Genomic DNA, 20,835 nt, shown 5'->3' on the forward strand with positions numbered 1-20,835 from the left:
TGAACGGTGCTGCTGGCGAACTTCATGGGGATTTGATGGGTCCTCTCCATGCTCCAGCAAGGCCATCGTGGTAGCAAGCTGCCTCTTGCAGGGAATTATAAGATGTGCCCCAGCTCCCTTTTGTCAACAACACCAATAACAGCCATGTGCAAATGGGCCACAGCTGGATGGTGTCCTAGCACCCTGCTTCCTTTGGCACCTGGGTCAGAGTGAGCAGGTCTTCCTTCCTCTGCATTTCTGGTGTGTACAGACAGGTGTCAATGTCGTGCCAGGGGAGTTCAGTGCATATGAAATGAACAAAGCTGACCTCTCTGCCCAGGTCTGTGGTTTTCCATTTTTAAGTCTCATTACAAAGACAGATTTTAAATTCTGAATTATTTTAAAATTTTAATACTTTTAAATAATTTAATACATTTAATGATTTTTAATTTTTAAAGACTAGTAAAGTAAACATGGCTCTCCCCCTATCTCTCTCGCCTTGGCCAGGAAGAATTGCATCGGATGACGCAGGCAGGGTGTACTTGCCTTCTCCTTATCCATGGGAACAGAGTTTGGGTGGCGTGTTATTCCTGTCCCATAGAGACAGCACTTGGTCCCGTCTCCAGGGTCAAGGTCCTGGCATGGAGACTAATAACTCATTGCCCCCTCGAGTACGGTGTGTAGAGTCCCCTCTGGATCTCTCCAGGCACCAACTACTGGTCCAGAATTCAGCAGCAAACCCTTGGGAATGATCCAGGTGATTCACCCTGCCAGGCTTCCCGGCTCCCAACCCTCCAAGATGAACTGCTTAGTTCCACATCTCGTTTTAAGCTCTACCTCTGAAATTAAAAGGCTACTCCAGAAGAAAGACAATTGATATTTCTCAGAGTCATTTTAAATACAGAGGGAAATGAAGAAGGATCTAAAATTTCCCTCTTCCCTTTGTTTGAATGTCCTCACTGCATCAGGAACTGAGTGCTCTCTAAAAGGCCTTTCTCACAAGCCTCAAGGCAGTTCTTGGTGGGCAGCATCTTTATCTCCATTTTAGGGCTCTTATAGAGTTCTGGTGCCAAATGGAGCATTGAAGACATCAACTCACCCTTCTGTTTTGCAGATGGACTGAGTGTGGTCAGCCCCCTGAGGAGCCACGGGTGCTTTGTGGTCACAGCCCTCCTGCCTGATGATAGGACCCACTGGCCATAGTCTCCATGCTCAGAGGGGGAAATTCACAGGGGAAACTCAGGACTCGGGTCTGGACATGCAGTGTGCCCTAAGAACAGGGCACCTGGAGGGCCGCGTTAGCAGGCCAGTGTCATCAGGGGCCATGTGAAGCTTTGCAAGGCATGTGAATAAAGGGTGCTCAAGCTAAAGCTCAGAAAGGTCACATGGGATCACACAGGATTGATTGGAGAGGGAAGAACGGGGCTTATGGTAGTCCAGAGAAAAGGGCAAGGTGGAAGGCTTTCCTTGCTTCCCACGTGGCACCATAGCCACCTCTCGCCCCTGGGCAGGTTCCTGGCACCTGTCAGATGGAACTCACACTCTACAGCTATAAGAGCACAGCTTGAATTCTGACTTCCTACACTGGTTTTCCTGCTCCTAACAGGGAGACCAGAGGCGTGCATGCCTGGGACGTGGCCCGTGTGCACAAGCATGTTGCCGAATGAGCATGGGTGAGCTGGTGCTGGGTGAGGGGTGAAAACCACAAGCACGTGCCCAGGGAAGCATGGACCAGCCATCCGAGTGCAAGATGGCCTAGAGAAGCACTGCTGGCCTAGTCTGGGTCTGCACTCGGACCTGTCCTATCCCAACAAGCCACTGAGCATGCACGTGTGGTAGGACTCCTCATGAATGCACAATTACTCTGCAATTCCCCTGGAGCAGCTTCTACATGTTTGTTCCATGTTGGAGACTGAATAGCATCTCCGACCCCACGTTACTTTGGGGCAGATGAAACTCACCCCCAGGTGGAATAGAGCCAAGTCTCATATTTAATAAGTGGGTAAATGGGTCCATTCCTTCTTAAGGGCATCCCTGATTAGTTTCAAGAATTTTTTAAATAGACACATAAAAATTGTACACACTATGGATGTTTTGATAAATGTGTACATTGTACAGTGTTCAAGTCAAGAATTCTTTTCTCTATATTTATAAAAATATTTAGGGCAGGCAAACACCTGTAGGGGCTGTGGAGAGAACACTGAAAGTATCTGGTGTCCCTCATGGCTGTGGGGGCTCACACCCTGGGTCCTCTTGGCTGGCGGAGGCCCAGCCTGTTCCCATCTCCTGGGAACCTGCCCCTCCAGAGCTATACGGACTCCTCCCTCTTATGAGCTCCTGTAGAATTTCTTGCTCTAGTAATATACTCAGTAAAGCTAGAAAGTCACATATGATTTAATTTATTATTGATCTCATATGCATATATTTTCGTTTTTTTCTTTTCTGAGTTGTATTTTAAGTTGAGGATAGCAAGTTTTTATGAGCTATAATCTTTTTCAGATAAGCTATCAATGTCCCTGACAGATACTTAAAAATGAAAGCAAAATTCATCATTTTGATGGGTTCTGCTGCAGACAAATAAGAGTAGCAGGATCATTCGCCATGCATAGCTTGACGGGCAGATTCCTGTAGCGGGCCGTCCAAACCTGAGTTCTCTACCCCTACTTGGTCTTTGTCTAGTCTCTTTGTCCCTCCAACCCTCTCCTGTTAAAGTGCCTTTTGTTACCTGTTTAGGTGTCTGGTATACAGCAGGCACAGTAGGAGGCTCTGGGTATAGTAGGCAGTGGGCACCTTAAAGTGTGGGTCCTGATTTTATTCTCCTTCCCCCACCTCCCGAAAATGTTTATTGAGCATTTACAACATAGGATCCCCATGTGCAGAGTCTGAAGAAAGTTGGTGGCCGCTCCTTTGGATCGGGCATCCTCTGTAAAGGCACACTGGACCCTAGGGGAGCTCTTGTGGGCCGGTCTTTCAGGAGGACACCCTGCCTTCCACCAGTGGTGGGGGAAGAGCTAGAAGTTGTTGTTGTGGATGACTCCCTGTTAGAGAGGCCCAGAGCAGCCGCACAGGAGGAGCATGGAAGAGCAGTGGCAGCTGTGCCCTCAGGCTCCTGGGTGTGCTGACTGGAGGGGCCCAGGAGGGGCCTCCAAGTGCACAGAATGGAAGAGAGCACCCGTCTCCTCAGTGAGAGGACTGGCCCCCGGGGACCCTGAGAAATTACAGCCACCTGCACCTTCTTGCCCTGGAATGAACTACCTGAGCTCGTGGCAGAGGGGAAATTGATCATGAATGAGGCAATGCATTGGGAAGGTCTGAGGGGACAGCACACAGTTAGTACTGAGCTGTCCAGAGGGGGCAGCAGGGCACAGGCATGTGGCAAATGGAGGAAGTGGTTGGAACCCTGGCTCTGGAGACAGGACTTGGTCAACCTTCACCTTCTGATCCCGCTGTGTCCCTCGGCTCCATGGGGCTTGTGTTCTGCTGTGCACACGATGCCCTGCCTTACAATGTGTCTTGGTCTACTGTCCCTTTACATTTCCACACCCCCCCACCCCACAGATGAACATCCTGATGGCAGGGGGGTGTCTTGTTCACCTTTGCTTTTCCCAAGGCTCCCACAGTGGCCTCCAGGAGGTTCCTCTAAGGGGAGAGGCACTCGGACACTCACGGTTCTCTCCCCCGCCCCCTCCTGAAGATCTTCACTCTGTCCTGCTTTCATCCAGTGGGAAGGGACAGAGCAGGAGTCAGGCCCAGAGAAATTTATACCTTCTCTTCCAGCTGTGCTCTTGGGAGTGATGCTTCCTGCCAAGGTTTCTGAACAGGCTTCCGTATTGCAGGGCAGCCGATTTAGACACAGCTGCCTGACGTTGTGGCAGTAGACGGGAGTCTGAGAATCTGTGTTTCTAAGTTCCCAGGTGATGCTGATGGTGCTGGTCCTTGCTCCACACTCTGAGAACCACTCCTGAGAGGCAGCACCTTTATGCAGCTGTTGACAGATGTGCTTCTCAGGAAGGGGAAGCACATGGCTCTCCTTCAAATGGGGAGTCTCAGCAGGGGCAGACTACTGACCCTTAGGAATGGGAAACTAAACCCATGCATAAACAGATGCCCTTTGGTGTGTGCAGGATGTTGGTTCCAGCTCCACCATACCAAAATCCATAGGTGCTCACATCTCCTGTATAAGATGGTGTCGGATTTGCATATAACTTACACACATCCCCTGTCTACTTTAAATCATTTTTGATTTACTTAGAATAACAAATACAATGCAAATGCTATGTGAACAGTTGTTATACCATATTGTTTAAAAATAATGACAAGTCAAATGTTTGCACATGCTCAGTACAGACCTAAGTTTTTCAACGTTTTTGATCTGTGGTTGGTTGAATCCAGGGGTGCAGAGCCCACGGCTGTGGGGGCCAACTGTGCACTGATGGATAAGAAGGTTTTGATCATTAAAATGCAGAAGTGGCACTGGATTTGAAGTCAGCTCAGTAGCTCTGTGACCACGGCCATAACATGCAACCTCTTTCAGGCTACTTTTCCCTAGCACTGAATGGGAATAAAAATACCTATGGAGTGTAATTGTGAGGGTTCATTGCCGAAGTTCCTTTGGACATCTGGTGCCTATTAGGTATTCACCTGCTGAGCGTGGACTCAAATTGGCAACACCAATTGGAATGTTTCTGTCACTATATAATGGAGACATAGCACAAAGTAAAAGAGAGTACTGGGATTCAGTCAGGCAAACACCATGAGCTGTTGGGACATACTCCTCTTGCTATCAGAGATGGGTCATGGTTCTGGATATGGGGATAATCTGTATTGTTCTTGGAATGTCTCTTGGGCTGTATCTTCTGAGTAGACCTAACACTCAGCTTAGTGTTTTACTGTGTAAGTTGCTGGGAGGCTACGTGTGCATGTTTGAGCCCTCTGCCTAGGTCTGGAGAGTCAGCACCCACACCTAACAGCATGAGGGCAATGGTGTGAGATGACCAGAGACAGATTCCATATTAGTAATGATCATGATGTCTACCACTTACCGCTCTGCAACTCGTTATCCTCTGTGTTTTCTTTCCTGTGGAAGGGAGACTAGTGAGGTGTGACTGCTAGGATCCTGCGAGAGCTGCCCTAAGCTCTTAGTTAATGTCTAGCACAGGGTGGGCACTCAGAGACTGTTAGCCTTCATTATGCATCAAGAACCTGCTACCTTTCAGGTATGCCACAGTGGCCATTGATTTATTCCCCAGACACAGGCACTTCTAGGTTCAGGTATTTGATGAAGAACAAGAGACACTGCTTTTTCAAATGCCATTTTAAAAGTACATGAGGTGCTGTCCCAGGCCACACAGTAAGCAAGTCAGCTGAGATTTCAGTTGGGTTCCATGGGCTGGTTCTGTACTGTAAGCTGCCCACCTCTAGCTCCCCTTCTCCTGCATTATCCAGTGATGGTCACTGTTGCCTCTATGGGGAATGGATAGTAGACCTCACATGCAGCTTCTGGGCACTTTGATTTGATTTATATATTTCAAATGCTAATTTATATTCATATAATACTTCCATTATAAAATATGCAGTGGTACAGAAATTTGTATGTATATGGGATTTGTTTTTTTAAATTTGGGTTTATAAATGGTTTGGAACAGGTTGCAGAAACATCATCTGTTGCTCTTTTTAATATATCTTGAGCATGCTATGACACATTCTGAAATAATTTGCTTTGGAAAAAAAGCATTGCTCTCCTCTCTGTCTTATTTTTTCCCCCTCAAATGTAACTGTAAATATTACTTTGATGTATGTAATTGCTTCAACTCTCTCCATTCGAAGGAAGGCTTCTAACCCTTCCATTCCCCATCTCTTGCTTTTGTCAGAAAATAAGAAAAATGAACTTAAAATGCATTATTCAAATGTTTTCAATGTAAACATTAAAGAAGTCTGAGAACAGCCACAAATTTTCCTTTGCTTAAAGTGGTTTTGAAAAACAATGCCAGTATTTTGTCTTACGGGCATTCATTTACTCTGCTTAGGGAAAATATTTATTCTAGCAGGACTTACGATCTCAAGTCTGCTTGCAGCCTGTGCACACAGTAGGCCCTGCAGAGGCTTTGCTGGACAGGCTTGAGTTGAACTGAGCTGGGTTCGGAGGATGGTCATACTCATGCAGACCCCTGGACCACGCTGGGAAGACTGACCACCCCAGGAGGGCGTGGTGAGGGAGTGCTGGCTGCGAGCAGGGCCCTCATATGTGCTGAGCCTCAGGATGTTGCCAGGGCGTCTGCAGGTCAGTGCAGAACTGGACTGGACTGGGTTTGGTCTCTTCTCAGTAATTTAATTGACACTTGAAGCTGGACTATCTGTGGGCTCTTGTGAGCAGGACTGGGTCTTTTGTCTCTGCTTTTTCAATGGTCTGTGAAAATCCTGATGGCATAACTGCTCAGTACACATTTTTCTCAGTTGAGGGACAAAGAAACTTGATGATACAGGCAGGCGGCTCTCTGTTGCCTGCTGGCTTGTGAGACCCTGAGGTGAACTTGTGGTCGGATGCATGCTCCGTCATCTAATCACTCACTACAGAGGGACAGATGTCCCCCTCAGTGGCTCTCTCTCGGGCTCCAGCCCTGCTGGCTGTGCAGGCCAGTCAAACTCCTTCTTTTGGTCTCTGGGTAGCCTCTGAGCTCATTACCAGAGCTGTACCTCGGTCACATGGACATTTTCCATGTGAATGGGTGCATACGATGGCCAGTTTATTTGCCACAGAATAAAAATTTTCATTTCTCTTTCAATAAACGAGTAAAGATTCTGACCTGTTTTTCAGCAGAGTGGAGTTCTGGAATTTCAAATCACTGGATTTTTCTTTTGTTGTCCTTTTATTGCCCCTGGGATGAAAGAAAATAGATTACAGCCTGAAGATAGCAAGAAGCTAAGGGAAAAATTAATTAAGTGCATTCATTCATAGAAAAAAAACCCCCACCAGTCAGATGTAAGTAATTAACGCCTCACACACAATTCTGAATCCCTCTTTGCATTTCCACTGGGGTTAAAAAAGTTCATGTTTAAAGTAATTTAATTACTTAAAAACACTTTTATAAAAGTGTAAGAGCATCATCATACAGGGGTAGTATTATGGGGCAGGGACCTGTGGCCTCTCCCACATCAGCAGAGCCACCTTGGAATTGTTCCAAGCTCCAAGACCCTCCAACAGACTCATTCCCCAAACACCAATCGCATTGTTTCTGCCACATGGTTCACCAGAGGCCTGTGAGCCAGTGGCCAGCACATTCTAGATGGTTCCCTATATTTGTTGAATTGGACAAAACAATAGTAAACATCATCTCACAGGAAGGCAGACTCAAAGCAAGAGCAGCTCTGATCTTTACGAAACTCCCATATAATTTAGGCACTTTGCTAAGGCACTTTCCATGAAGAAATTAAATCATTTCAAATTGAAGCAATTTGTTAAAATTCATTAAATACATTCACTATCATAAACCCTCATTGTTATGCATCCCTAGTTCATTTAATTAGGCCAGTTCAACCAACTTTCTTTCTCTTTGCACGCATTTCATCAGCTTTATCAAACACTTACTGGTGACTTTTTCCTCCATAAACAGAATTTCCTTGAACATCAGCCCATAAGGTGGCCTTACCTCATCTCTCCTGCTCTCCTTCATTTGGGCTAGCCTTGCCTCTTGGGCCCTGGACTGTCCCTGGCTTCATCCCTCAGGGCTCTCTCAGGCCCAGTGTCCCCTTTCTGGGACACCCATTGTCTTCCTTTTTCTGTACCTCGGCTCAGGGGTACTTCCCCAGAGAAACTTCCTGGCTTGCAGACGGGCTCCTCTGCAGTCCATGGCTGAGTTTTAATTTCACTTTTGTTTTAGCTCGCAGTTTGCCTTTGCATCTGACTGCTAGCCAAGGGAGCCTCCGGGGTGCCTGGAAGTGTGCCCGGTTACAGGGAGCCTCCAGGGACACACAGAATGCACTTGGGGACTGTGGGACAAATCTCATGATAACTTGAGGGCCCCTCTCCAACTGGGTTTCATGTGTGGCCCATGGAATATAACATGGTAATTAAAAAATACAGTGAGTTGTCTCTCTGCAAATTGACCTTTTAGCAAATAATGGCATTATTTTGTGATTTCATTATTGCTTTTCATTGTTTTTGTTTTTTAATTGTTCAAAACGGTTTCATTGTTCTATCATTTCCGTATTTCTTTTTTTTTTTTTTTTTTTACTGTTCTTTTTCCATCTGGGCAAATTGATTCATCGGTCTATATTCGCACCTTGACTTCATGTCTGTCTTCGGACGTGAACATCCAACTGCTGTCTGGGTCTTTCTTACTGATATCCTGCAGGCCTGACTGTCTCCCTGGGGCGAAGCTCCACTGCTCACTGTTTCATTTCCAAATCAGCAGGCTGGGCCTTAAGCTAGGGCCTCCCCTTTCCTCCTCCTCCATCTTTGCCGTCTTGCAGACCCTAACACTTGGATCTGTAAATGCCTCTTGACAGCATCCGGTCCTCTTCACCCCATAAGCCAGCCTCAGTCTTTCTTCTGCTTTCAGCGTCTCCCTCCTGGCCTCGAGCTCACCCCTCTCCCCCGCCGCCCCACCCGCTTTCCTGGACTGCTAGGCTCCAGTTCACCCAACAAACTGCTGCAAGAACAACTTTTCTAAGTAGCAGGATACCAACAATGTCCCTCCCTGCTTGAAAGTTCTGCCTGGTTCTCCATTCCTGCAGCATAAAATCCAATTTTTATTTATTTATTTATTTATTTATTTATTTATTTATTTATTTATTTATTACCATAATAGCCAAAATTGCTATCTCTATGACCTTGAATTCTATTTCCATTACCACGTTCTCATTTCTGGCTGCCCTTCCTGCCAGGCCCCCATACTGTAACTTCTGAGCCATATTTTTTTTTATGTGTATTTTTTTGATGCTCCTATATCATCCATCAGATTATTCTTTATGCCTCCTCTGGATCTGTCAAAATACTTTCCATTCTTCAGGGTCAAGTTCAAGGGTGTCTTCCCTACGACTTCTCCCCTCCTGCTGCTTCTTCTGTGAGTGCCTGTAGTACTTTTGCAAGCTACTGCCTTCCTTTCATCCATTTGTTCAAGAATCCATTTGTTCATTGACTCAACCAATAGCAACTGGTCCCATTCTGTCCCAGGCAGGTTGCTTAGCAATGGGATACGGTAATTATAATTATGGAAGACAGAGGAAGCCTGCTGCATGAGGCCGATGTTATACATGGCGAGGACAGGCAGTAAATGAACAATCTCATTTTATCATATTGCCCTGTATGTGCCTGTGTGTTCCTCTCCCTTCATGTTGGTCCTCTTGCCAGGTGGCATATCTTGGGCATCCTTTTCTTTCCCAGAACACTGGCTAACCCACCCAACATGCTGTTGGGACACTTTGTAAGATAATTAATAGTTACATAGATAAGTAGATAACTGACCTGCCAGGCTGGGTTCATGTGCAATAATGAACCATGTACTTACTTAAGTGTGTAAAGTCCTTGCATAGAGAACTCTGCACACTCCAGGAGAGCTGGAATTGCCACAGGCTTGTTGGGAAACTGAGGCCCAGAGTCCCTGGCTCAGCCAATGGATCATCCTGCACTCCCTCCACATTCTGTTAAAACAGAGCACATGGCCAGCGAGGTCCAGCTTCTCCTCCTGACTGCCCTCACAGCACTGAGGGTCCATGCTTTTCAGCCACCTCTGACTCCTTTTGTACTTTACTTCTTCATGGTCAGTCAATAAGATCCACCTAGTCCTCCTTCACCCCTCTTCCTGTTTCCTCGCTTCCCTGCATTCCTTCTGGAACTGACCTCTGCAGACCTGCATCACCTGCCAGATGGACCCAACAGAAGCCGGTTCTGGGTCGTAGAATCAAAATATATCTACTGTGGGGGGCTGAGTGGTGGGCACCACAGTATGTGTCCACCTGGAGCCTGTGCCTGTGACCTCACTTGGAAAAAGAGTCTTTGAAGACATAGTTAAGCAAATAATATTGAGATGAGGCCATCCTGGTACAAAGTGGGTCTAAATTCCTGGCATGTCTAAATTCCTTGGAGAAGAAAGGAGGAGGAAACCTGAGGAAGAAGGTCGTGTGAGGATCCATGTGAAGAAGGAGGCAGAGACCGGGGCAATGCTTCCACCAGCCAGGGGACCCTGGGAGCCACCCAAAGCTGGAGGAGGCAAGGGAAGATCCATCCCTAGAGCTTTTGGAGGGAGCACGGCTGAGCTGATTCTTTCCTTGCAGACTTCTGGTCTCTGGAAGGTGTTTGAAGCCACCCAGTTTGTGGCGGCATTTTAGGGCAGAACTGGGGAAATAATATGCTGACCACCCACCCTGTCCCGGGGAAGAGAATGAGTCAGAGTCCCATGGAAGCCTGAGCTGGGCAATGCACGCCATGGTGAACACACACACGCTCGACCAAGAAAGGGAGAAGATGGTCAGATCATTAGGTGGAGGGAGTGGTCAAGGAGGGCCTCTGGGTGGTGACGCTGGTCTGGAATTGAAGGACACGTACATATTTGCAGACAGATGACTTGGTGAGATGGGGGTGACCCATAAGGAGGGGAGTGTATCCAGCAAATGAGAGATACCGTCTCCAGTCCAGCCTGGCCATTTCTCTCATGTCTCACCTGTGTTGTGGGATGCCCTCAGCTATAGCCTTGGCAGATGCACAGGAATGAAAACCAGTGAGAAATTGCCTCGTTGCCCTGAAGGTGTGATTCTCTTTCAAGGACTAGTCCAGATAGATTTTTTTCTTAAACTCTTAAGATCATGAATAATAATGACATATGACATTCTAATTGGAGTGCTAATCAGAACAGCCAAACACTTCTGTAGGACTTAGGGCTCCCTGGTCACTGTTGGCTCTCACACGTGTTGACCCATCTCATGCTCCCAGCAGCCTGGTGGGGCCGGTTCCCCACCCTCTAGAGCTTTCTCTCCTATTCAGCTCCTGCTCTGTCTCTTCAGAAACTGTCTCAGGTTGGGCTCCCGAGAAACGGGCGCTGAGGCAGAGATGGTGCAGCACGTGTATCAGGGGGGCTTCCCAGGATCAACCCTGTGCAGGGAAGAGCAGGGGCAGCGCTGGGCAGGGGCAGCGCTGGGCTTCTGGTTGATAGTCTCAACCATAGACATCTCAGTGATTGAAATGATGGCCTTGGAGAGCTCTCCTGAGCTGGGGTGGGAGGACTGGGCTGTGGACCGTGGTGGGCCAGTCAGTGGCTGCGAGTGCTCCAGGTGGGGCAACTCCATTCAAGGCTGAGGACAAGACCTGGGCAGCATCTAGGACAAGACCAGGTTGGATTCTGACCCTGTATTTAGTGAGCCTGAGGACCCTCCAGAGAAGAGGAGCTGGGCTCTAATTTTTAGTAAAAGAGAAGAAGAAAGAACCCAAAGAAGAAGGAAGAATATGGCCAAGGGCGGGAGTTATCCTGAGAGCAGATGACCCCTGGCAAGGAGTGGACAAGCAGGTGACGTGGGATGGGCACACGGGGGGTGTGCACTCTGGTGCCTGCTTTCCATTTGAACGCAGTCCTGACAGCTGAGCAAGTCACTCTATTTATCTTGTTCCCAGGGCACACACAGGGAAGGGTGGATTATTGCACTTTCCTCACATGTCCATCGCTTATTAGTGATCACATGTATTATCTAGGGCCCAATTCTTTCCACCAGTTCCTAATTAACATCACAGGTAGGCAACCAGCTGCATCAAGGACAGTTGACATTGTATTTCTACCAGGTCAAAGTGCACGTTACTCAATTTCAGGGAAGCCAATCTACGTCTTGGAGCTATTACCTAACTTGACCACAAAGTTGTTCCTTAATTTTGGGGGGGTGCAGTTGGTGCATAGCATGCCCTTATTATTCCATACAGCAGGGGATACCAACACAAAGTGCCTTTCAATTTGAGACCAAGCAACATCCAAGAAGCTCAAGACTTACTGCCAATGTAGACTTCCTACTTCCAATGCAGATCATTCCAATCTTCCTTCCACCTTCCTTCCTCTGGGGCCCTTGGGTGCTCTGGATGGTCATTCTATGTGGAATTGACTTTCTCCAAATGCATTGGCTGTATCATTGTTAGCCAGTGCGTGGCTCAATATTTTCTTAGAATATTGCATTCTAGCATGTCCTTTACAGCAGGAACTCCAGCCTAATCTAATCTCATTCTACAAAACTTCAAAAGCTGTATCATTGCATAACCTTAGAATTCCTTCCAGTCCTTGCCAAAGGCTTTGAGTGTTCCAGCCAGCTTCTGCACAGCATATGGCCTAGAGCAGGGCACATCTTTCCACGTAATGAGATCCCTTTGGCCAGGTCAAGTTTTGTCCCTTCATTTCCTGGTATAGGAAGCTCATCCCTAGTGACATCTTTGAAACATTGACACTGTCTTTGTTCCGCTGTCTCCTCTAAGTCATCATCAGGCCACTGTGAAGCCCTAAAGTCCTTCTGTACTAGTTGTGCCTCCTCCTTCTCATGCTCACAGCATCTGCTCTACCCTTGGAGAGAGGGAAGCCAGGACAATGGCCCACGTTGTCAAGCACAGAGGATCTTTCTTCTCAGCCGGCAGCAGTGCCAGCTCTTACAGACCTGTGATCCCAGCGTGACCCAGCTGTGCCAGCAGGACACGGTGTGCTTTTGCATGGTGTTCCAGGAGCCACAGCCTCCCCGTGGCCACCTGTGGCCCTTCCTTTGTTCTAGCTCACCTTGGACTCACCTTGGGCCTCTGTGAGATTTACTTCTCCTTCATACAGTGATGAAAATTTCTACTGCCTTGTGAAGTCTGTGTGATTGGGTTTGTTCTTTCTCCCTTACACAATTCACCAATTCTCCCTTGGTGGAAATCACCAGGTCTGGATACCGGTGGTCATAAATCCTTAAACAACAGAGTGCTTAGTTGCCTTTCAAAAGATGCCTCCAGAAACCACTCAAGGACAGTTTGAAATTGTCTTTTTGAGAATGAACATGTGTAGAAGCCAGCTCATGTAGCCAATGAACTTTTGATGTCACAAGCTCAAAATTCCCCTCTCAGAACACGAAAACCATTTCCTCCCACCTTGCCAAAGGAAATATGTTGTCCTTGAAGGGGCATGATGACCAGTTAGGGAACCCTAGGGTTCCCCTTCTCACCATCCAATCAGCAAGCAGCTTCTCCTCTTTCCCTTCCTATAAATCCCCATCCTTCCCCAACCCTCCAGGCTGGTGGATTTTGCAATAAAGCTTTTCCTTTTTGCAAAACCCTGGTGCTGTAGCACTGCCTTTTACATGTGTCAGGGAGTCAGCCCTTGTGTCACTGTTATCAATTCTTTTCCCTTACTTTTTTTTTTCAATTAAAAATAATTTTTTAAAGTTGTTGGTAGACCTTTATTTTACTTATTTATATGTGGTGCTGAGAACTGAACCCAGTATGTCACACATGCCAGGCAAGTGTGTTACCACTGAGCCCAGCCCCAGCCCCAGCCCGGTGTCCCCTTACTTTCTGTATTATGTCTTCAGAAGGAAGGAATACAGGCTTGATTAGCATCTTACAGATGTTACAGTATCTTTTATCTCATTCTTAGACACTGTGCATACTGTATCAGTCATTGCTACCTAACAATGTTACCCAAAATGTAGAGCTTAAAAAACCTGCAGTTTTGATCTTGTTTTTTTTTTTTTTTTTTCTGGTCGGTTGGGGACTCCAGCTCAGCTTGATGGGCTTCTCTGCTTCAGGTCTCCTGAGAGGCTGCCATCAGGGTGACTGCTAGTTTTGGATTCTCATCTCAGAGCTCCAGTGGGAGGGTTCTGCCTCTGAGTGTGGCACTTGATGACAGGATAGACTCTCTTTTGGCCAGTTGGGCTGGAGGGCTCATTTCCTCGCTGGACGCCCATTGGAGTCTGCCCTCAGTTCCTTATGGCCTCTGAAGTGAGCCCTCAACCCGTGGTGTCTGATGCCAACTGCATGCAGACAAGGTCAAAATAAGGACAGGTGAGCCTCCCTGACATAGTGGCTTCCCCTATCAACTCCTGTCAACCAAGAAGACAAGAAAAAAAAAGCCAGTCTTATGTGTTGTAGTCATGGAAGTGACTTCCCATCAATGTCCTATTATTTGGGACCCTGTGAAGTACATATTTGGTTTTGTCCACAGTTTTCAGCTCAGAGCTATGCTCCTTTGTAATTTCCTGAGAGACTGGAGCAATACAAGGATCTTTTGTGAAAGTATTTGGCTTTTTGTCCTCTGGTTTCTGACACAGTTAAGAGCAGCTCTGAGTGATAAAGGTAGAAGGCAAGGTGTCCTTTGTTATTCATAATGAACCCCTTTGGAATGTGGGTCAATGAATCGGGTGTTTGAAAAGTTCCTAGATAACCACTGGTGGGTGGGGCTGGTTGCCAAGGAAACCAACCACATGATCAGGGGGTTGGAACTCACAGCCTCAACCCCCATCTGAGGAGAATAGGGACTGAAAGTTGAGTTGACTACCAATGGCCAATGATTCAGTCAATCCTGCCTATGGGAGGAAGCTTCAATAAAGCCCCAAAGAACTGAGTTCAGGAGTTTCCTGTTGGTGAACAAGAACGCATCCCAGTGCTTTGAGGGTGGCCAACCCCAGCTCCTAGGGGACCCTAGCTCCTGAGCTCTCAGCCCTTCCAGACCCCTCCCTGTGTGTCTCCTCATCTGGCTGATCTTTCCTACCTTTAAAGAGATCCCTTGTAGCAGAGGGTAACTATAAGTAAGATGTTCCCCTGAGTCCTGTGAGCTGCTCTAGCAAATCCCTGGAACCCAGGCAGGGGTCATGGAAACCCTGATGTGCAGACTGTAAGTCACAAGCACAGAGCTTATGGCCTCTGAAGCCCTCAACCTGTGGGGTCTGATGCCAACTGCATGTAGACAAGGTCAAAATAAGGACAAGCAGCTGGAGTCCGCTGGAGCCTCTGCAGAAATGACTGCATGGCGTGCGGAGGCAGCCCCGCACATGAGTGCCAGGTGTGCTGCGGGGAGCACGGTGTGTGAGCAGAGAGAACAGCCGCAGGAGCCCCTCACACTTAGGGGCATTGCCCAGGGAGGGCGATGGATACCAGAGCGTGGGGGGTGCAGGCTTTACAGTCCATCCTCCACACACGCGGCTTCCTCTGCAGGGGTGTATGAATGGGGATGATGCTTTAGCAACTCCTGGAGGGTTTCTTGTAAGCCTCCAGGCCAAAGCGGCTAGGATCTTTCTGCTGCCTGCTGTGTAGCCATCTATGTCCTCTGAAACTATCAAGTCAGTCCTTAGGAGCTTTTCAGCAAGCTCCACAGGCTCTAGCAAATACCAGAACAGACCGGTCTTCCTCCCCCAACACCTGTCTCCTCCTGTGAGAGGCCAGTGCAATCACTGTGGCAGGATGCGATGCTCCCGACTCTCTCTGAATGGTCACCAAGTCAGTGTCATGCCTTTGTGGTGACACTTGGTGACACTTCCCCAGGTGATTGGTACCCTTTGGGTCCCTGAGTGAGTTTGGCAGAGGTGGTATGTGTAAGCTTCCTTCAAGTCACATTCCAGTACACGGCTTCTGCTAAACCCAGAGGATGGCCAGTGCTCTCCTTGTGCATCCAAGTCAGTCCCAGGCTCTTGGGCGTGTGATGTACCCAGACTGGAGCCTGGCTCCACCTAGGTGCTGGCACCACTCCACTCTGAAAAAGTGAAGGGCCCCCAGAGCCTTCCAGCTACAGTGATGTATAGAGTGTGGATTAAAATCTATTTACACAGAACCTGTTCTCTCAAGTTCATGAAGCCCACCTCCATTTCCTATTCTCTCATATTTTTAAATTAACTATCTGGCCCCTGACAGTTTGAGCTGGTGACCCTTCCCAGGGAGCTGGAGAGGAGAGTCCACTCAGTACTGAACTGACCACAGGGAGAGCCTGCCCTTCCTGCCCCCGCCTACTTGGCACCTTTCCAGTTCCGCGTCCTGCTGGTGAATCTTATGTGTCAACTTGGCTAGCTCGTGCTGTCCAGGTGCCACTCTACATGTTGCTGTGAAGGTATTTCTTAAATGTGATTAATATTTATGTTCGCCAGGCTTTGAGTAAAGTGGATGGCCCTTCATGATGTTGATTGAAGGCCGTGAGAGTAAAGGTAGAGGTTTCCTGAAGAGGAAATTCTGCTTCAAGATGGCAACATAGAGGACAGCCTGAGTTTCTAGACTGTTGCCCTGAGGAATTGGGATTCTGGGATGAAATCATCTCTTACATGCATCTTCAGGCTTCTGGCCTCCCCTACAGATTTCAGACCCACTAAGCTCCACAGTCCAGGAGCCAACTCCTTATAGACTCTCTCTTCTCAAATGCCATCATACATCTCTATCTATCAATCTGTCTGTCTGTCTGCCTATCTATCTATCTATGTACCTACCTACCTACCTACCTACCTACCTGGATGATTTGGTTTTTTTTCCTCTAAGGAGCTCTGACTAATAGATGTGGTAAAGATTCAGTTATTGGAAATTACCTTCCAATAGAGAAGAGTTGGGAAACATCATTAACAGGTAGTAAATGCCCGCAATATTGTAGGCGTGGCCCTAGGTGAGCTGAAGGAATCCTCACAATTCCTCAAATAAAAGACTCACATGGTCCTCATTTTACAGATGAAGAAACCAAGATTCAGGGATCCAGTCACTGAAGGTCTATAGTTCCATGTATCCCAGTTTAAAACCTGTTACTTCACAGAACAGATCCCAGAGTTCATAGGCAGTCCACCCTGCACTGGCTGAAGAATAGCTGGGGGACTCTCAGCACTGTGTCTGTGCCCAAGGATCCTCTGAGAGCCAAGCAGGACTTTCAGGAGGCTGAGAAGAACAGTGACATGTAAACTGGTCCTATCCCATTACCATGGCCTCAATTTGGGATATCCCCCTACCATCCCCCCCTGCCAGAGTCAGGCTAGAGTTTGAGCTATGGTGAGGTCACAGCGGTGCCGTTAGTTATAGCATGTGGTCCAATATCCTGATGCGGATCACCCTGTGAACCCTTGCCTCACTATCTCGTGTGGATCTGCAGAGAGGCAGATGGCGATGGACATCATACCCCCTCAGAGACTGCAAAGCAGAGAGGTACTGGGATCTCACTGTGTCTCTGCTCTCTATGACTCACTATCCACAAAATGCGGAGGCCATGCCTGCCCTGCCTGGTGACACATTTATAGCAGAAAGTAAGGAAAATGATTTGGGGGAAAAAAAAAAAAAAGAAGGCAGACTTTGAAGCAGCTTCAAGTTTTGAGGCATTGCTCCCAGGGCCTGCCTGTCTTGCCCAGTGTCTCTGCTTGTTGCATTCATAGTCACGAGCCTGGATCACAGTTCCAGGGACAGCTTACTGGGGGAGAATGGCAGCTTGGTTGGGCCACTCAGGTTGGAGCCTGAACTGTTCTCCTGACTCATTGTATTGGCCCAACTAAATTGCTTCACCATTCCAGGTCCTGGCCACTTCACTTGTGAGACCAGAGGGTGGGACTCCTTGTGCTGACCATGATGGACAGTGACCACCCAGGTCCTGGGTGATTTGTGGTTTCTGCCTTAAAAGGAGAGCCATGAGAGTCCTGATTCCTAAGCAGCTGCACATGGAGCGGAAAAGCCCTAAAACCCATGCCCCAAGAGGGCTGTAACATGCTGCCTGGCTCAAGGGTCTGTGCTTAGTGAAGCTCCTTGATCTTTCACCTGGACCCCAAAAAGGGTCTTTTGATGACCTCCTGGACACCACCCCTTTCCACTTGAGGACCCCTGCAATTTTGCCTCAGTTGTCCTTTCAGGCCTTGCGCTTGTTTGGCCACCTGCAGGCAGGCCATCTGCTCTTCTTGTGGGATGAAACCCTGCAAGCTGATCACTCCATGGGACATCCCCTCTGCATGTGATCCCATTTCTCTCTCTCCTCCTCCCTCTCCATCTCTTCATCCCCAAACTCTCCTTGGTCTTCTAGCCCCTGCTCAGACATCATCTTTCTGAATGATCTTTCTCGAATGTGCGTAGGAGATGGACCCTGTGCCCCTGTGGGCAGGAAGCAGTGGCTCTCCTCCATGAATGACAACCCTATCTCCCACGTCCCTACCTGGACCTGGCCCCGCTCCCCCTGCTTCCTCTTTGCTCCTGAAAGACTGTCTCAGGAGCATGGGAACAGAGTCCTCTCAGACTCAGGTCCTTCCCCAGGCTGAACTGGAGTTGGCCGGCACACCCTGGCGCTGTCTTTGATCAGGTATTTACCCAGTAGCCAGTGGCTGAGTGTTGTATTAGGCTCTGTCTGAGTCTGTGCAGGCTGCTGGAACAAATACTGTAGTCTGGGGGCTTAAGCAACCAATTTTTATTTCTCACAGTTCTGTAGACCGGGAAGGGCAAGATCAAGATGCAGGCAGAACGAGCACCTGCTGAGGGCCTGTCTCCTGGTTTGTAGGTGGCCATCTTCTTATTGTACCCTCATGTGGCCAAGAAAAATACTGAGGCATCTTTCTGTGTTTCTTCTTATAAAGGCACTAATGTCATCCACAAATGCTCTACCTTCACAACCTGATTACCTCCCCAAAGTCCCAAATACCATTATTAGGGGTTAGGATTTCAACCTGTGCATTCCAGAGGATGCAAATGTTAATCGGACTGGGATACAGATGGACAAGGCAGGACAGGGTCTGTCTTCAGGAAACCAATGGCCACACCAGCAAATGGGGGGCTCTCATCCCCTCTGCCTTTGTCCCTTCTACAGTTTCCTAATCTGAATGGTCACCTGGTGTCTCCTAATTTACTCCTCCTGACTCATCGGCTGCTTGGTTCCCGGATGGCCTCTCTGGTTCTGATCTGGTTTCCCGTGTCCACAGGGCCACTCTGCCTGTTGGATTCTACCTGCTCAGATGGCAGCCCCTCCCACATGGGACCTCCTTCAGGCTCCTGGGGTCCCCGGGGTGTCACTCACCCCTACCTTCCCCTGGCTCAGCAGAAGCCCCAGGTTCTCTGTTGAAGCGGATCAGGACTCACTTCTCAGGGGTCACCACCAGCATAGCCATCCTCTGTCAGGTACCACTTCCACGGAGACCCTGAGCTTCCTGACACCAGGGCCACCTTTGCGTACCTCCCACAGAGCAACAGCAGGGGACAAGGCTTACAGGGAGGCAAGGATCTCTCAAGTGAATGACCAACTCTGGTTTCCTAAGGCAGAAACTGTGTCCAGAATGTTTTAGACTAGCTCTGCCTGTGGGTTACAGGTGCAGAGTGGAAGGTGGCATCTGATTTTAGCTCTTCCTTTTCCCGGAGCTATGACCTTAAAGAATCTCAGAGCGTGGAGCTGGGAGAAAAAAACGGAATCATCTGTTTGAATCTGTTAATTTAAAGATGAGGAAAATTAGGTCTCGAGAAATGAAAGAAGCTGTCCCAGCTGCCAGATGCTGACCGAGAACAGTCCTTCCACACCCCAGGCCAGGAGCGCTGTTCATGGTCCCTGTCATCAGCTCTGAGCTCCTTAGAACTCGTCTTCTCATTAAGCCTCCTTGTGTGCCTTTGAAATTTAGGCTCCTCTTTTTCTTTGTAATTTTCTTGAGGAGAGCAAGAAAGACTGAAAAAGAAAATCTAATTTAGAAAACAAGTAATCCTGAATCCTTATGTCCAGGTTTCAAGAAACCCTAGAAAACCTTTCTCTCCTTTATTTTTTTTCTTGCTTAAATTTGGACTCAGCAGAAGGAAATAAATGAACCAAGACAAAGAGCAGCCTTACAGCTCATCTTCTCAAATGCTTTCTCCTTTCTTTTCCCTCCCTCGACTGGCAGGGAATGCAGCTTCTAATACACCGTCAATGTTCACGATGAGCAAATACAATAACAACAGCGAATTACCCTTTCTGCAGGTCTATGGATGTGTTCATAGTGGAATTTAATTTATAGATGGTCATGGCTGAAAGATTCTGGATGCGTGATAGAGAACAACATGAAAAACCAATAAGTGCATTTTTAAAAAACTCTCAGAAAATTTGATTTGTGCCTGGTCAGTGCACACCAGTAAAACCCCCAAGGAACAGAAGCCTAAGTGACCTTTGCCTGTGGTCTGTGGAAATGCCAGACGGGGCTTGTGCTTTGAGTGCAGGAGGGACTGCTAGAGAGGGGGGACCCTCCAGGAGAACAGTCTTCCCTCCATCCCTTCCTTCAACATTGTCTGACTCCAGAGAGTCCAAGAAAAGAAGAGAAATCAAGGCCGAGAGGAAATGAGAAGGCCCAAGGCCAGCTGCTGGGTGTGGCTTCTGCCTCCTCTCCTCTGGGGGTCCCCAGGGCCTTTCATGGTCTCCGCTTCTGTCCATACCTCTTATCACTTCTGGCCACCCACCAGCATGCTGCAGAGACTGGCTAAGATCTGGAGCTTCCACTACCCACTGTTACAGCCCACCCATCTCCTGAGCATGGCTCATGGGCCTTCCTCCGTCTGGTCCGGGGAGACTCTCCATGTTCTCTCCCTTCAGCGCCAGCTTTGCAGCTGAAGGCAGTGCCGTGAGACTTGCCTCCCTGAGTGGGTCTGACCCTGCAGTATAAATTCACCCATTCTTTCTCCAGTTTCTAGGGTGAAAGGCCCACAGACTAACGGTCAAGGCCAGCTTTGTGGTCCTAGGCCACCTGGGTTTGTCCTGCAGCCAACCGAGTGCTGAGACCCATTAAGAGACTTGCCTTCATCTCTCAGTGCAAAGATGACATTGGTGCATTTGCACATCCCCAGTCCTCAGAGTGGGGTTCTGCCCACAGGAAGTGTTCAACACGATTGGCCCAAAGTTACAGACAAGCTCTAACACAAGATCTGTCCATCATTACAGACCTCAGGAGGAAGCGGAAGTTTGAAATAAGTCCCTAAAACAC

The 20,835-nt window shown here is 48.2% G+C and overlaps 1 protein-coding gene across 1 annotated transcript in view; it reads right to left on the reverse strand.

Annotated features, from left to right (window-relative positions):
* The window catches only part of Clnk (cytokine dependent hematopoietic cell linker), an 84,473-nt gene extending 76,655 nt beyond the window's left edge, over positions 1 to 7,818 (reverse strand). Inside the window, exons 1-2 of the mRNA XM_040292136.2 lie at positions 7,626 to 7,818; positions 6,783 to 6,854 (exon numbers count right to left, since the gene is read on the reverse strand). Of these exons, the coding sequence (XP_040148070.2) occupies positions 6,783 to 6,854; positions 7,626 to 7,630 (77 nt within the window). The 5' untranslated portion in view covers positions 7,631 to 7,818. The remainder of the gene's footprint in view (positions 1 to 6,782; positions 6,855 to 7,625) is intronic.
* Positions 7,819 to 20,835: the final 13,017 nt, after the last annotated feature.

Source organism: Ictidomys tridecemlineatus, chromosome 9, assembly GCF_052094955.1.
Source record: "Ictidomys tridecemlineatus isolate mIctTri1 chromosome 9, mIctTri1.hap1, whole genome shotgun sequence".
Lineage (NCBI taxonomy): Eukaryota > Metazoa > Chordata > Mammalia > Rodentia > Sciuridae > Ictidomys > Ictidomys tridecemlineatus.